General features: G+C 38.8%; 1 protein-coding gene and 1 long non-coding RNA gene across 2 annotated transcripts in view; one reads left to right on the top strand and one right to left on the bottom strand.

Annotated features, from left to right (window-relative positions):
* tns1a (tensin 1a) overlaps positions 1–17,673 on the top strand; it is a 68,565-nt gene extending 50,892 nt beyond the window's left edge. Inside the window, exons 24-35 of the mRNA XM_073852516.1 lie at positions 10,221–10,371; positions 10,508–11,142; positions 11,249–11,338; positions 11,526–11,654; positions 12,062–12,157; positions 12,761–12,838; positions 12,967–13,038; positions 13,124–13,153; positions 14,990–15,158; positions 15,271–15,339; positions 15,454–15,480; positions 15,569–17,673. Of these exons, the coding sequence (XP_073708617.1) occupies positions 10,221–10,371; positions 10,508–11,142; positions 11,249–11,338; positions 11,526–11,654; positions 12,062–12,157; positions 12,761–12,838; positions 12,967–13,038; positions 13,124–13,153; positions 14,990–15,158; positions 15,271–15,339; positions 15,454–15,480; positions 15,569–15,710 (1,688 nt within the window). The 3' untranslated portion in view covers positions 15,711–17,673. The remainder of the gene's footprint in view (positions 1–10,220; positions 10,372–10,507; positions 11,143–11,248; positions 11,339–11,525; positions 11,655–12,061; positions 12,158–12,760; positions 12,839–12,966; positions 13,039–13,123; positions 13,154–14,989; positions 15,159–15,270; positions 15,340–15,453; positions 15,481–15,568) is intronic.
* On the bottom strand, positions 430–1,857 carry LOC141346275 (uncharacterized). The gene is made up of 4 exons (XR_012357182.1): positions 1,723–1,857; positions 988–1,085; positions 831–872; positions 430–716 (listed from the first exon to the last, which is right to left on the bottom strand). It is a non-coding gene; the product is annotated as an uncharacterized lncRNA (long non-coding RNA).
* Positions 17,674–18,033: the final 360 nt, after the last annotated feature.

Genomic DNA, 18,033 nt, shown 5'->3' with positions numbered 1-18,033 from the left:
CAGAGATCTGATCTTATCATCATCCATTCTGCACAGAATGGCATGAAGAAACAGAACTGAGACAGATTAAATCTAGAAGAACTGTGGCAACGTCTCCAAGATGCTTCAAGAGACCCACCTGCAAACCTGAAAAACTATCCGCAAGTGCACCAAGTGCAAAAGCTGCTTTAAACACAAGATGATGGTCACACCAAATGTTGATTTAATTTAGTTAAAAGAAGTTAATTGATAAAGAAAACATTTGACATTTTTATCAACATTCTCATTTTACAGAATTTGTACACAAGTGCTTAAAACTTTTAACAGTACTGCTTTGCTGGTAGGTTTCTTTAAGCATCTTGGAGATGTTGCCACAGTTCTTCTGGATTTAAATGATGAGATTAGACCTCTGTGTCAAGCGCTGTTTGTTTTCATACTTATTGTGTCACTGATTATTATAATTAATGGCAAAAAGAACGCTTGGAAATGTAAACTGATATTTCATACTGACACACTATAGCAAATGAAATAAATAAGTTTAAACCATTAGTTAAGGTAGTTTAAATACTAGTGTTCTAATAATTTTGGGCACCACTGTAGCTCTGATAATTAATGTAGTGTGAGAATAAGTAAAACCAAAACATACAACAAAAGGTCCATGACTCTGCACCAGAAGTGACAGACACACCAGATAAAGAGCAGTCCTCCTCCAAATGGCCAGGAATCAGCTGAATCAGCTGGGGGTAAAAAACAAAACAAAAACAAATTTAAAACAAAAAACTGAAATACTACGAACTTTCCTTTAAAAATAAATTAATGTTAGTGTGTCTTAATGTAAAATGAATACTTACTTCCTCTGAAGATCATGTAGTAGAAGATTTTCATTCCCAAAACTTCTGGATCATAAGGGGAAACACACACACAAGCAATCAATTAAATTAAAATTAATTTGTTTGATAAGACATTATCTACTTACTGACAGACATGGGCTTGCGAAAATGTACTCACCGGCTCCATACCAAATCTGCACAGCTGATCCAAAATCCTGGTTTACATCTAGTATTCTTCTCCATGGAGTCCAATGATCATGCTTTCAGGTCCTCTCTCTGTTAAATGAGTTCACATAACAGCGTTCTTAGGTTACTCATTTTGAAGTTCTGTCACATTTTGTGAGTTTGATCTTAAAACTAGCATGGGTGCACGATATGACCATATTATTTCACAATAGTAATACATCACAGTATAGTTATTTATAATATTGTATTGCATTCAACATACGATCAAAGTAGTTACAAACAATAGGACTAATACAAAGGCAAGTTAAGTACATTTAATGATTTTCTCTTTAGTATTTTGTTGTTTGATTATAATTAAGACCGACTGGTAACGTTAAGCTTAATTATACTGTAACTTTAAGAAGAAAATGCACAGATCCAGTAACTGACACCTAACCTGGTTTGTTAATCTTGAATCAAAACATTAGTGACTGTATTTAGGTCAATTACATCTTGAGTAAACTGTCTGTATTTGACTATTCAAGTGAGCTGCAGATTTCTTTCACTACATATATATAACGTTACCGCCTAGCCGCAGCTAACAGTATTAGTTAATACTAACAAAACACAGTAACACACACTGGTAGGATACTAAAATATGTAATCGCGATTAGTATATCACTTCAGTACCTTAATGTAACTAGTGTAACAGTCTATAGAACTTTATATAATAATAAAAGGTACCTACCTTTTGCAGTTTGCATGATCTTTAGCTGCTGGTAAAAGTCCATATTCGCGTTTGTTTGTTCTCAATCTTCATCCCACAACCAAAACTCGCTCAAAATATGAATTAAACAGTCAGACGTAAAATAATCCACGTGAAAGTCGTTGCTAGAGGAACGACCGAAACAGACTGCAACAGAAGCCGATCAGCATATTCAAATTTAACCGGGAAACGGCTCCCTACTAGTCATTGGCCAGAATAATCAAAGGCAGCGATAATCAAACGCTCATTGGCTGTCGCCACCATAGATATATATACATAGATACCGCATTGGACCGCTCCAAGCACGTAGATGCGTCCGCCATTTTGGAACGGTCCACTTGACGTCATTCACCATACTGTAGGTTCGCAGACCAACGGCTGTGCAGGACTGTGGCATTTCGAATATTCACTGATTACTATGGTCAGTTACATAGACCTATGGGTGAATGACGTCAAGTAGACCGCAGTGAAATGGAGGACGGCTCACGTATGACGGCGCATAGAAACAGTCGCTAATGAGGCATCTACGTATATATATATCTATGGTCGCCACTACCGTCATAGATTACAATTTGCCGTGTTTCACTTTCAGCCGGTAATGCGTGATTTAAATAAGAAAGCGCGTCAACTGAGCTATATGCTGCGTCCCAATTCGCCTACTTATACTATGCACTAAAAGTATGTACTCTTTTTGTGAAGAAAAAGTACATACTTTTGAGTATGTAGCAGAATAGTAGGCAAGCTTTGGGACATACTACTTCGTCATAACTGCTTCTTTAACGGACGCTCTGTTGCTTAGTTACCTGAATCCTGTCACTGTTTAAACTGCCCTGTCAATCATCACAGTTAATATTTATATACATTTTGTTTCATTTATTTTCCTACCGTATTAGAGAGAAATGAAGAGGCACTTTCTTTCACGAGTCTTTCATGCCGAGAACTCTGCTCTTGTGTTTGCAAAATTATGCATTTAAACGTTAATGACCAACCCTATCATTGTAAAAGTTCATAATGTTGCTGCACATGAAATATAACACGGATAACATTAAATAAATGTATTTTTTTATCAGGTTACACATTGATTATTTATCACTCAAACCCCTTTCTCTACCTGTCCTTTGGTCGCGCATATCCTCCATGTTTGTAGTTTTTTTAACACTTTTTATGCGTGTTTGTAGTTCTAATCGAATCCTCGTTCACCGCGCAATGTGTTGTGGGCAATATTAGCCGTTAGAGTGTGCATTGATCCGCACTTCGAATTCCGAAGTTAAGTAGTAGACCATCCGGGAATCTTTGGAATACTTTTTTAAGCATACTACGATTTGGGACATACTAATTCTATTTTCGAATACTATTTAGGACGGATAGTATGCGAATTGGGACGCAGCTCTTGTGAATTCGCTATAGCTTTTTCAGCATTTAACAACTTGAATTATGCAATTATGCTTCCCACACTAAATTATCATCCTACTGTATATTCCACCAGAGAGGACTGCAAACGTATTGTCATTTGGACTACTGTGGTATTGCTTTTTGACACGACTAATGCAAATAAATTATACACTCATTCTTTATTGGTTAATTTTTTCTTTATAAAAAAAAATAAATAAATAAATGCATTTTTATTGCATGGTTACATGATTTGTGGATTTTAAGACTGATTTTCTATTTTATACATATTCTACTTTTTTAGAATTACAGAGTTTTAATGTAAAATACATCTAAATAAAAACTAATAAGATTTACTTTCAAATTACACCGTGTTCCAAATTATTATGCAAATGATATCTTTCTCCGATTTTCATAATTAGTCAATGCAAATGACAGTCAGTATAATTTTTTAAGTCATCAACCATAGGGCATAATTTGAATTTTATTGAAAAAACCTCCTAATGATAACAGTATTTATTTCAAAAATAAAAAACTGAAAATGCACTGTTCCAAATTATTTTTCACAACAGAGTTAAAACATTTTATAGGTTGTAAAGAACTGAAAATTGGCATTTTCTGAATTTGCAGCATTAGGTGGTCATATTTACTGAAATCAAAAGCTATTTCAATCAAAAACATCCTAACAGGGCAAGTTACATCTTAACATAGGACCCCTTCGATATCACTATCACAATTCTTGCATCCATTGAACTTGTGAGTTTTTGGAGAGTTTCTGATTGAATATGTTTGCAGGATGTCAGAATAGCCTCCCAGAGCTGCTGTTTTGATGTGAACTGCTTCTCAACCTAATAGATCTTTTGCTTGAGGATGCTCCAAAGGTTCTCAATCTGGTTGAGGTCAGGGGAGGATGGGGGCCACACAATGAGTTTCTCATTTTCATACTTTGCCGAGGTCATTTTCCCACCTTCAGGGACCCTAAAGGAACCTACCAGCTCTCTCCCTATGATTCCGGCCCAAAACGCCACCTCTAACGTCGCAGCCTTGTTGGGACATGTTCCATCCACTACTCCATCCATCTGGACCATCCAAAGATGCACGACACTCATCAGTAAACAAGACTGTTTGAAAATGAGTCTTCATGTATGTCTGGGCCCACTGCAACCATTTCTGCTTGTGAGCATTAGTTAGGAGTGGCCGAATAGTAGGTTTATGCTCAACTGCAAGCCTCTGAAGGATCCTACACCTTGATGTTCGCGGGACTCCAGAGGCACCAGCAGCTTCAAATACCTGTTTTCTACTTTGTAATGGCATTTTAGCAGCTGCTCTCTTAATCTGATGAATTTGTCTGGCAGAAACCTTCCTCATTCTGCCTTTTCCTGAACAAACCAGTCTGTGCTCTGAATCAGCCACAAATCTGCACAGCACAATGATCACACTTAAGTTTTTGTGAAATATCTAATGTTTTCATACCTTGTCCAAGGCATTGTACTATTTGACACTTTTCGGCAGCAGAGAGATCTTTTTTCTTTCCCCATGTTGCTTGAAACCTGTGGCCTGCTTAATAATGTGGAACATCCTTCTTAAGTAATTTTCCTTTAATTGGCTCATTTGGCAAACTATTTATCACAGGTGTCTGAGATTCATTTCAGTGACCCAAAGAGCCATGAGACCATCCATGAGTTTAATTGAAAAACAATTTTGTTTTTATGTTTATGACACTTATATCCAATTTGCATAATAATTTGGAACACAGTGTACAAAAAGAACATTAAATTGTTAGTATAGACATAAACCTTAATGAGCTACATTATTTAATTACAGATTGTTTTTGTAATTTTATGTCAATGTGTAAGTAATTTAAGAAAACAGAAAAAATACTGCAAAAAAAAAGAATTCCTGTAATTTGTCATTAATTGAATAATACTTAAAATAATAGTTAAGTTGATAATTTACAGATATTGTTTGTAATTTTACAAAGTTTTTAACAATTTAAAATAACACAAAAAATACTGTAAAAGTAATTTTCCTGTATAAAAAAGAAAAAAATGTAATTTGCCTTTAATGATATAGGACCTAAAATAACAGTCAAGTTGTTCGTTTACAGATATTGTTAGTAATTAGTGGTGGGCATAGATAATTTTTTTTTAATCTAGATTAATCTCACTGTAATTTTGAAATTAATCTAGATTAATCTAGATTAAAATGGCTAATTTGAATTCTGCTGAAGGCTATCCGAATATGTGTGCTACCCAAATAATGACTAAAAGGTAGTCTTTGAGAATGGGTTTCTCAAGCCAGGTGGCACATTAGACCAGGCACTCATCTCCTGTTTCCAAAATGCATCACAAACTGCTTGACAATTGCATTTACAACATAATTAACTATACAAACTTGTGTAACCAAGTACTTCTGCGCAAAAGGCTGCACGACGTGCGCGTTCCCCTTAAATACACAGACGCGTGCGGGCATGGATATCTGTGTGCATAGTCTTCGATTAAACTGCGTTGCTTTTAGAAGCGTCAATTCAGTTGTTGCATATAGTTTAATGTCTTTATTTTGGGATTATCAAAGTAAATTATAACTCAAACTTGAGATTTTACTGGGGCACGTGCAGGGTCTAGCAACGCACCTGCCCTGAAGCAAACCCGGCGGCTTCATAGGTGCATCCATGTTTGCACGTCTCGTTTGATGTGGTCATTTCACACTCATAGTAGGCATACACACAGGTTGAAGACTCGTTCTCACCTCCTACAGTGGCTAGGTATACGTCATCCACACTAAAATATCAAGGTGAAAGTCATCATATCTTGCGTAGTTTAGACCCAGTTCCCAACCCAACTTTGAGAATAGATTAAAGGCGATATTCTTTTTATCGCCTGATAAGAGTCTCACGTTAACGCAGCACGTTAACGCCAATAACGGCCCACCACTATTAGTAATATTACTAAGTTATGAATGTAATTTGAAATCACAGAAAACTACTGTTAAAAAGTTAGTTATTTTCTGTAAAATTAGTAAATTAGTAAAATTGCAGTTCAAACCAAACTTAGCTTATAAACATGCCATTCAAGACCCATATATGTGTTCCCAGATCAAACCTATGCCCACTTGGCCCATAAATATGCCATTCAAGACCCATATATGCGTTCCCAGATCAAACCCATGCCCACTTGGCCCATAAATATGTCATGCAGGACCCATATATGTATTCCCAGTTCAAACCCATGTCCACTTGGCCCATAAATATGTCATGCAAGACCCATATATGTATTCCCATATCAAACCCATGTCCACTTGGCCCATAAATATGTCATGCAGGACCCATATATGTATTCCCAGTTCAAACCCATGTCCACTTGGCCCATAAATATGTCATGCAAGACCCATATATGTATTCCCATATCAAACCCATGTCCACTTGGCCCATAAATATGCCATTCAAGACCCATATATGCGTTCCCAGATCAAACCCATGCCCACTTGGCCCATAAATATGTCATGCAGGACCCATATATGTATTCCCAGTTCAAACCCATGTCCACTTGGCCCATAAATATGTCATGCAAGACCCATATATGTATTCCCAGATCAAACCCATGTCCACTTGGCCCATAAATATGTCATGCAGGACCCATATATGTATTCCCAGATCAAACCCATGCCCACTTGGCCCATAAATATGTCATGCAGGACATAGATATATATATAGATGCCTCATTAGCGACTGTTTCTATGGGCCGTCATACGTGAGCCGTCCTCCATTTCACTGCGGTCTACTTGACGTCATTCACCCATAGGTCTATGTAACTGACCATAGTAATCAGTGAATATTCGAAATGCCACTGTCCTGCACAGTCATTGGTCTGCGAACCTACAGTATGGTGAATGACGTCAAGTGGACCGTTCCAAAATGGCGGACGCATCTACGTGCTTGGAGCGGTCCAATGGGGTATCTACGTATATATATCTATGATGCAGGACCCATATATGTATTCCCAGTTCAAACCCATGTCCACTTGGCCCATAAATATGTCATGCAGGACCCATATATGTATTCCCAGATCAAACCCATGCCCACTTGGCCCATAAATATGTCATGCAGGACCCATATATGTATTCCCAGTTCAAACCCATGCCCACTTGGCCCATAAATATGTCATGCAGGACCCATATATGTATTCCCAGTTCAAACCCATGCCCACTTGGCCCATAAATATGTCATGCAGGACCCATATATGTATTCCCAGTTCAAACCCATGGCCACTTGGCCCATAAATATGTCATGCAGGACCCATATTTGTGTTCCCATTTTAAACCCATGCCCACTTGGCCTATAAAAATTCTATGCAGGACCCATATGTGCATTCCCAGTTCAAACCTATGCCCACTTGGCCCATAAAAATGCCATTCAAGACCCATATATGCGTTCCCAGATCAAACCCATGCCCACTTGGCACATAAATATGCCATTCAAGACCCATATATGCGTTCCCAGATCAAACCCATGCCCACTTGGCACATAAATATGCCATTCAAGACCCATATATGCGTTCCCAGATCAAACCCATGCCCACTTGGCCCATAAATATGTCATGCAGGACCCATATTTGTGTTCCCAGTTCAAACCCATGCCCACTTGGCCTATAAAAATTCTATGCAAGACCCATATATGCATTCCCAGATCAAACCCATGCCCACTTGGCCCATAAATATGCCATGCAGGACCCATATATGCATTCCCAGATCAAACCCATGCCCACTTGGCCCATAAATATGCCATTCAAGACCCATATATGCGTTCCCAGATCAAACCCATGCCCACTTGGCACATAAATATGTCATGCAGGACCCATATATGTATTCCCAGATCAAACCCATGCCCACTTGGCCCATAAATATGTCATGCAGGACCCATATTTGTGTTCCCAGTTCAAACCCATGCCCACTTGGCCTATAAAAATTCTATGCAGGACCCATATGTGCATTCCCAGTTCAAACCCATGCCCACTTGGCCCATAAATATGCCATGCAGGACCCATATATGCATTCCCAGTTCAAACCCATGCCCACTTGGCCCATAAATATGTCATGCAGGACCCATATATGTATTCCCAGATCAAACCCATGCCCACTTGGCCCATAAATATGCCATTCAAGACCCATATATGCGTTCCCAGATCAAACCCATGCCCACTTGGCCCATAAACATGTCATGCAGGACCCATATTTGTGTTCCCAGTTCAAACCCATGCCCACTTGGCCTATAAAAATTCTATGCAGGACCCATATGTGCATTTCCAGTTCAAACCCATGCCCACTTGGCCCATAAATATGCCATGCAGGACCCATATATGCATTCCCAGTTCAAACCCATGCCCACTTGGCCCATAAATATGCCATGCAGGACCCATATATGCATTCCCAGATAAAACCCATGCCCACTTGGCCCATAAATATGTCATGCAAGACCCATATATGTGTTCCCAGATCAAACCCATGCCCACTTGGCCCATAAATATGTCATGCAGGACCCATATTTGTGTTCCCAGTTCAAACCCATGCCCACTTGGCCTATAAAAATTCTATGCAAGACCCATATATGCATTCCCAGATCAAACCCATGCCCACTTGGCCCATAAATATGCCATGCAGGACCCATATATGCATTCCCAGATCAAACCCATGCCCACTTGGCCCATAAATATGCCATTCAAGACCCATATATGCGTTCCCAGATCAAACCCATGCCCACTTGGCACATAAATATGTCATGCAGGACCCATATATGTATTCCCAGATCAAACCCATGCCCACTTGGCCCATAAATATGTCATGCAGGACCCATATTTGTGTTCCCAGTTCAAACCCATGCCCACTTGGCCTATAAAAATTCTATGCAGGACCCATATGTGCATTCCCAGTTCAAACCCATGCCCACTTGGCCCATAAATATGCCATGCAGGACCCATATATGCATTCCCAGTTCAAACCCATGCCCACTTGGCCCATAAATATGTCATGCAGGACCCATATATGTATTCCCAGATCAAACCCATGCCCACTTGGCCCATAAATATGCCATTCAAGACCCATTTATGCGTTCCCAGATCAAACCCATGCCCACTTGGCCCATAAACATGTCATGCAGGACCCATATTTGTGTTCCCAGTTCAAACCCATGCCCACTTGGCCTATAAAAATTCTATGCAGGACCCATATGTGCATTTCCAGTTCAAACCCATGCCCACTTGGCCCATAAATATGCCATGCAGGACCCATATATGCATTCCCAGTTCAAACCCATGCCCACTTGGCCCATAAATATGCCATGCAGGACCCATATATGCATTCCCAGATAAAACCCATGCCCACTTGGCCCATAAATATGTCATGCAAGACCCATATATGTGTTCCCAGATCAAACCCATGCCCACTTGGCCCATGCCTGTCCCTTATGTGACCCATGTAATCAGCTCATATGGGCTTCCTATGTGGGACTCATACTACAAAACCTACATGGGACCCGCTGATTTCACCCAGCCAAAGCCCATGCCCACACAGTTCCCATGGAACCCGTAGTTAACCCAGCTGGGCCCCACAAGTCATTGCTGGCTGGGAAGCTTTGCGATTGATACGGCTAATCCTGCACAAAAAGACCATACACATTACAGTTTACGTCTACAGTAATAATTAATTAACAGACATGAATCCTAAAAACTAATAATGTCCAAGCAAATCGTCCAGCTGGTGCAGCCGGCCCCAGGAGCAGGGTTGGCTACACATTATGTAGACCAGTTTCAGGACAGCACTAGCAAGCCAATGTCAGCTCCTCTTGACATTGGTATTTTTTGGCCTTACTGTATGTCATGACCCTGCTAATTTATATATTTAGTTATATTTAGTATGTCATGTGGAATAAAACAGTACCCATCTTTCCCAGGTCAGCCATATTGCCTACCAACCATTTTAACATTTTTTTGAAAACAGTTTTTAACTCATCCTTGAGCTTTCATCACATCATCTCCAAATTTGTGTCAATATAATGTTGAGGGAGTGGCAGTCCAAAGTCTTTTTTTTTTTTCTTCTAGTAGAGCAACATGGTTTTGTGGGAACAGGAGTCAGAGGAGGAGGAGTGATTTCTCCTTTGCAGCATCAATACTCTCCTGCTTTTGAAAGACCGGCTCCTCCTGCCCACACTTTCAACCCACCTCAACCAGTCAACAATGCTAATTCTGATAGGTAAGTGTTATCTGACCACTGTTAAAAATATATATATGTACAGTACATATGTATGTACATATTTGGCATTCGTTTGGGTGAAATGTATCAGATTAATTTTATATACTCACACTTTTTCTCTTGTGCTCTCTAACAGTTTTGGAAGGCAGCCTGCCTTTGCATCATTTCCATCTGAGCCTGTCCGGGCTCCTCTCTTCCCAGACACCTTTACTTACCTGAACCCTGATGAGGCCACTGTTAACATTGTGGGTGTTCATCACGTCCCAGGAAGCCCCAACACACTCCACCGTACAGTTGCCACCAATACACCTCCGAGCCCTGCCCTTCAGCGTAGGTTTGGTAGTCCAAGTAGCCCTGCTTTTGGTCGACGTCTACCAACATCCAATGGCGGCAGTGAACCAACCACTCCCAACAGCCCTCTTTTGGGTCGCAGTGGCAAGTTCATCCCACCAAGCCCTGTGCTAGACCGCCACCACTCACCTGCTCCAGTTGCCACTAGCCCAGATCACAAAGCTCTACCTAGAGGTCAGGCCACTTCAGATGAAAGACATCGGGCTGGGTCCAGGCAAAGCACCAGTTCTTTGGTTCAACCTGGATCTGCAACCCCTTCATTTCCCCTAGAGCAATCCTGTAGCCCCTCACTGTTCTTGCCCCTGGATGTAACAGCAGGATCCATTGCAGAGAATTCTAAAAGTGTTCCAACAGACAGTACAGACAGTAGGAAAACTCCCACTCCTACACAAGTGCCACCTGCAATTGCCTCAATATATGGTAAGATAAGAACTGCAGCTAGAAATCTTGAAAATAAAATCACTAAATGAAACAGATGTGTGTACCTATTTGATGAACTATTCAGCAAACAATCTTCTTTTTTCAGCTGATGGACCTCCAGATATTAGAATCAATATCAAATTTGTTCAAGATACATCCAAATTTTGGTACAAACCGGAAATCTCCAGGGAACAAGGTGAGAGATTGGATGCAAGTTTTCACATTCGGTTTTCTCTGAATCTGTGTAGAGTGAAGCCAAACCCATCTATTATAGGGCAGGCCATATCAAGACACCATTTTGAACATTAATGTAGTTGCTGTGTTTTGTTTTTGTAGGTATGTATGGATGACTAGTGATGCATTCACTTTTTTATGTGTTTCAGCCATTTGTATTCTTAAAGATCGTGAACCAGGAGCATTTGTCATTCGAGACAGTAACTCGTTCAGAGGAGCATATGGCTTGGCCATGAAAGTAGCCTCTCCCCCACCAACAGTGCAGCAGAACAAGAAAGGTAATATAACCTACCTGATCTCATGACAACAACATACCTGTGGGAACTTTTTCACAAGACGTGAAATACATACCAATAAGTACATATCAATTCAGTTTCCAACAGAAAAGGAAAAAGAGGTGGTAAAACAGCAAACACTTGTAATAATTTCATGAACAGTTACAGTATGATTACAGCTCTATATGTTTCGCTTTCCAAACATATTATATGTACATTCATCTCTTCCGGGGGAAAAAACAAACCCTCTTTTAGTGCTACTCAGTGGACATTTTGCAACAAATATGTCACGAAACGTACATGGCCGTACATATTTTGCATCTTGCGAAAAAGTTCAGGTTGAATATAACTGCATGCATCATCACTGAACAAAACTTCATCCTCATTCATTTTTTGTTCTTACTTTAAAGTTGGAGACATCACAAATGAGTTGGTACGACACTTCTTGATTGAAACCAGTGCCAAGGGCGTGAGACTTAAGGGTTGCCCAAACGAGCCCTACTTTGGTAAGAAAGAATTTCCAGTGATGATGCTTTTTATGATTTTCTGTCTACTGTGTATTGAGTGACTTAAATTGGTACCCTTTGAATAACAGTCTGTAGTCTTCCATCCATCAGCTTACATGTGTGCTATAACTTGACGTGTGTGTGTGTGTGTGTGTGTGTGTGTGTGTGTGTGTGTGTGTGTGTGTGTGTGTGTGTGTGTGTGTGTGTGTGTGTGTGTGTGTGTGTGTGTGTATGTGTGCACCTGGTATTCATCACGTTGTGGGGACCAAATGTCCCCACAAGGATAGGAATACCAGTAGATTTTGACCTTGTGGGGACATTTCTCAGGTCCCCATGAGGAAACAGGCTTATAAATCATGCACAATGAGTTTTTTTGAGGAAGTAAAAGTGTCCACAATCTCCTGTGAGGGCTAGGTTTAGGTGTAGGGTAGGTGTAGGGCGATAGAAAATACGGTTTGTACAGTATAAAAACCATTACGCCTATGGAATGTCCCCATAAAACATGTAAACCCAACATGTGTGTGTGTGTGTGTGTGTGTGTGTGTGTGTGTGTGTGTGTGTGTGTGTGTGTGTGTGTGTGTGTGTGTGTGTGTGTGTTTACAGGATGTCTGTCTGCTCTCGTATATCAACACGCCATCACACCTCTGGCTCTTCCATGTAAACTTATGATCCCTACAAGAGGTGAGATTGCTATTGTCACCCAATTCCTGTAGCCCCTGTAATTGACCTCTTTTCAATTGATGCCATTTTTGTTTGTATTCTTTAACCACTGACTGACATGTCTTCATGTCTAACATTTTTGTGAACAGATCCAAATGAAGAGGCCTTGGAGCTAGCCACACCAACAAATTCAACCATGGATTTACTAAAGCAGGGAGCAGGTAAGTCTCTCTTTTTTATTTCCCTCATTGCTCTTTGTAAATATCATTTGTCTCCTAATTTCTTGTCAATTTTCTACCACTTCAGGACCTCCTAAACCTACTGAAGACTTTTATGGTAATATGGAACATCATCTCTTAGCTGGCATTTGTGTCACTGTTTGCATGCAAATTTTTATAGTAACTACTAGTTATGAAAATACTACTACTCTCACCATGTGCACCTTACCCCAGATGAAAACTTACCTGTGGGAACTTTTACTCAAGAGGCAAAATACGTACCAATAAGTACATACAACTGCAGTTTCCAACAGAAATGAACACAGCGGTAAAACAGCAAGCACTTGTAATTGGTTTCATACACAGTTGTGATTACAGCTCTGTATGTTTCACTTTCCGAGTTGACCCCCACTAGATACTTCCCTTCTAGTATTGGTAGGTTCAGGGTTAGGTGTGGGAGAGAGGTTAGGATTAGGCAGTCATGTAGTGATTTCAACAAGAGGGGGTTATAATTTGCCATGGGGTTGAAAATGAACACAACAATAGACATAACAATCTTGCTTGGTAGCTCAGATGGCACGAAATTAAACTTGCGGAATCCTTGAGTACGATTGACATGACATGAAAGAACTGAAAGATGAGAGATCGCAAAAACAAGCTAAAATGGCATGCTTGCGATTGCGTTTTTTTGTCACATTCACTTTTGTTCATACCTGGTAGGTTTAGGTGTAGTGCAGATGTTCGTTATTTTAAAACGACACAGAACATTAAAGTTATAGCACCACTTAACGGACATTTCAAGTCAGAACTGCGTTAACATGGACAAAACCAATGTCACATAAAACAGCATATGTACTTTCATCTGTTCTGGGGAAAAAAATTAACAAACACTCTTTTAGCACCACTGCAGTGGACTTTTAGCTCAAACAGCAGTGATATATACTTAATGGTCTCGCGAAAAAGTTCCCACACTTACGTTTTCGTCATGAAATCAAGTTGTAAAATAAGGTGAAAGCAGCTGACTTGCCTGTCCCACCATGACAGTGTTTTGATTTGGTTATGCAGCATGTAGAAAGTGTGTATTATGGTTTGCATTATGTTCTAACCATTTTTTTTACATAAGTTTTTATTATGAAATAGCTTCAATTATACAAATCAAAACTAATTTTTGAAAAAAAAGATTTTTGGGGGGGTATTTAGGAAAATGTTGCCATATGGCAACAGTGTACCACAATGGAAAATGGCCAATTTAAATGCACATTTCTTTTAGAAATTGATGCATCCAATCTTAATTTCCATCAAAATCTGTCACACACACATGCAGACACATATACACATGCACAAACACACTCATTGTTACGGTCACTGAAGGCTAACTCATCCTCATTGTCATTACATGGGAGAGACAACTCTGCACAATATTGCTGTATCCATTTTTTGAAAACAATAAATAATTTAAACATAAATACAAATATACTACAATAAACACTTCAAATAAAAAATTTGCATTGCCACATGGCAACATACCTATTTTTCTGTAGTGGTACAGTGTTGCCATATGGCAACATTGATATTTTCCCATTTTACAGTAAAACTATGTTAGATAATGTTGAAATGTGAATAACAATATGTAATTTACTAACCAAAGATGATGCAAAAAAGTCCCCCTTGAGAAGAAATGTTGAGAAATTAGTTTAACACAGCCATTTCTGGAGCACATCAACAGGTGTCCTCCATGTGAGGATGACGGTGGGAAAAAGTGGGACTATCTTAGGGCTGGCCATTTTAACCCTATTCCAATATATTGTATTTTTTTTTTTTTTCATAATAACAAGGAAATCAGTAGAAATTAATTGTTGCCATATGGCAACTCCATACCATAGAGGGTTGTATCTTCGACCTCATATAATAGCTATAACTTCTGTTTCACACCTATTTTATCTCTTTCTCCCAGCATGTAATGTTTGGTACATAAACTCTGTGGATATGGAATCGCTGACTGGTCCTCAGGCTGTGGCCAAAGCCATCACTGAAACACTTGCTGCCAAATCCTCTCCTACAGCAACCATTGTCCAGTTCAAAGTGTCCACACAGGGCATCACACTCACTGACAATCAGAGAAAGTAAGTGGATTTAATATGATTCACTTTTAGATGTTACATAGCTAACTGTTAAGCATTGTTTTGAATCAAGTTTGTGTGAGTTTGGAATAACCAAACTTCATTTTCCTTGTAGGGTTTTTTTCCGTCGTCATTACCCAGTCAACATGATCACTTACTGCAATTTGGACCCACAAGACAGAAAGTGAGTAGTTTGTTTAGGTATTTTAGTTGGCTTTTCAACCTTTTCATTTCAACCTTTTTAGAAATATAATTTTACATTAAATTCTGTAAGTCACATATCCCATTGTTTTCACAGGTGGAACAAAGAGGGTGGTATTGCAAAGTGAGTATACCTCATTAAATCAATGTCAATTATTTTGTTAAACACTATAAAAATAACTAATAAGACTTTACTCTGGTTTATAATGCAGACTGTTTGGGTTTGTGGCTCGAAAGCAAGGGAGCACAACCGATAATGTGACTCATCTGTTTGCTGAGCTGGAACCAGACCAGCCTGCTTCAACCATCGTCCATTTTGTCTCCAAAGTCATGCTGAACACCCAGAAACCTTGAGTGACCACCTAGCAACCTTCTTGGTTTCTCCATGAGTTTGAATTTTCTCACCAAAGAGGATTTGGTTATACTTATCTTATTTTTCCAGAGTGGATTATTCTTTTTACATACATTATTACTTTCTTTTTGTTGAATAACTCTGGTGGTTGGGCTCATACTCTTTCTTCTTTGTGAAGATTTGAAAATGATGCTGTTTTTTTGAGTGAAGATCTTGCTGAAAAAAGCAGATTAGGAATATGTCAGGGTTAAAGTACTGTAGTAAGTGTAAATGACAGGGATGAAGTCTGTCCCTCTGGCCTTCTTTATCAGGAGGCAGGACTTTACAATAAAAAAATACAAATAATATTTAGAGAAAATGCAGATATTGTGATTGAACAACCAAAGGTAGAGTTCAGGAAAAAAAAAATAATGTCTGACAATTATTTTCTTTTTATTTTGTAAAAAAGAAAAGAGATATGATCAGACAAGTCAGAAACTCCAAATTCTTCTTTCTGTGTCCTCCTGTGAAACGTATGAAGAAGCCATTTTGCATGTTTGCTTGCAAGAATCACAAGAGTAAGTCATTTTCTCTGAAATCAGAGGACTTTAGTTTGCTCTGCTGTTACTCTGAAAAGCATTTTGCAGAATTTAGCTTTTCACTTCAAATAACAGACCAAATCTGTTGAAATAAATGAAGAAAAAAAAATGTGGTCCAAAAAATGGCAGAAAATCACCTTGCCAAGTTGATCACCACATAAAGACTTGCTACACTTGCCTGTGGACATGGAACTAGCAACTACACTGCAGTCACTGGAAACTTTACGCTGAGATTCTATATCCATCTGGATAGTAAAGAACACACTGGCTCTACCCACAAATGTCCTGGCTGTGGTAGTAGATGTTTAGCTTTTTCTGAACTGTGCTCAACATCCCATTCACAGCTTTGCCCCAGTCAGTGACAATTATAAGACAACATTTTGTTGCATACTATTTGAGTGCATGGGTAGGTCCATTTTGTACTTGTCTTTAAAATGTATTATGACAAACCATGACATTTAATGAATATTTATTTTTGTTGCAGTATTACTAATGGGTAACTAATATTTAAAAATAGTGTATAGTCTACAGAAGAAGAAAAAAACTTGACTTAAAAGTTAAAAATGAATTATTTTAGCTAAAATATGAAAAATCAGGTTTTGAGAAGCTCTTGATGTAAAATGTATGTTGCAGTTTTTGTCTTTATTTGAATGTGTGTTCACTGTGTCACTGTGTTAGGTGATTTAGAATGAAAAGGCATGAATGTGGAAGAAACTGAAAAAAAATATTTTAGATTTAAAAAACACCAATATATGTATAGAATTTGCCATGAGTGCTGCCATTATGTGTGTGATTAAAATAGCTCCTGGATTGATGATGGATTATGTTATTGGTCAAAGGGAGGTCAGCGATTTGCTGTTTTCTGTGGAAATGTAAAAGAGGCAATGTAACAACATGTTTGCTGAAAATGTACAGAATTTATTGTAATGCACTTTCCATCCTGTCAATGATTAGGTTGTTATAATAGGTTCATTCTCTGTTCACCATCGTTAAGTGCTTTATAATCATAGATGGCGCAAAAGAGATTGAATAGTTAAAAAAAAATCTAAAGTAACTGACAGGATGAAAAGTGTTTTATTATAGATTTCTTTTTAACAAGAGGTAATGGTGGTACACTTAAACTCTGAGTTAGGTAAGCCATTAGTAAGAAAGTCAAAGCAGTTCACCTAAACTGTGTTAGCAGTGCAATATTTACTGTCAGGTTTTACTGTTTTTCAAATGTGAGTTCTGGAGCTGCAACACGTTCCACGTTTTAAGGACAGCAATCATGGATGCAATGAGAGAAACTGTGGGGTTTACAGTCAATTTTGTCTATTTTCAAATGGTCAAAAAGGAGCAATTTGACAGACCATGTGCAGTTGAAAATAAAAAAAAAATCTTAAAGTGACCCATTTGGTAAATGGTGATCATCTTGAAATACTGTATATTGAAAGAGATGTCCAGTATTTTGTGCTTAAACTGCTGTCATTTTGTGTTATTAGTAATAATAATCATCAGTTTGTGGTGCTGTATAATGTAAGTTTCTCAGCAGAGGGCAGTGTTTCACATTAAGGGCCACATTAAGCGGCAAACATCAAAACATGGCATTAGATTCAGCAAAGGAGAAAATATTTTATTTTCACAGTGATCAGTGCAGCCTTTAACAGCACAATCTCTGTAACCACCCTCTAATTTAAGATGAATTAAATTACATCACACCACAAACTGATTTAACAAAACTGACTTAACCAGAGCTTAAACAATGCCT

The sequence above is a fragment of the Garra rufa genome, chromosome 12 (genome assembly GCF_049309525.1).
Source record: "Garra rufa chromosome 12, GarRuf1.0, whole genome shotgun sequence".
Classification (NCBI taxonomy): domain Eukaryota; kingdom Metazoa; phylum Chordata; class Actinopteri; order Cypriniformes; family Cyprinidae; genus Garra; species Garra rufa.
Note: the sequence above shows the minus strand (reverse complement) of the source record. Positions and strands in the feature narration are given on the sequence as shown.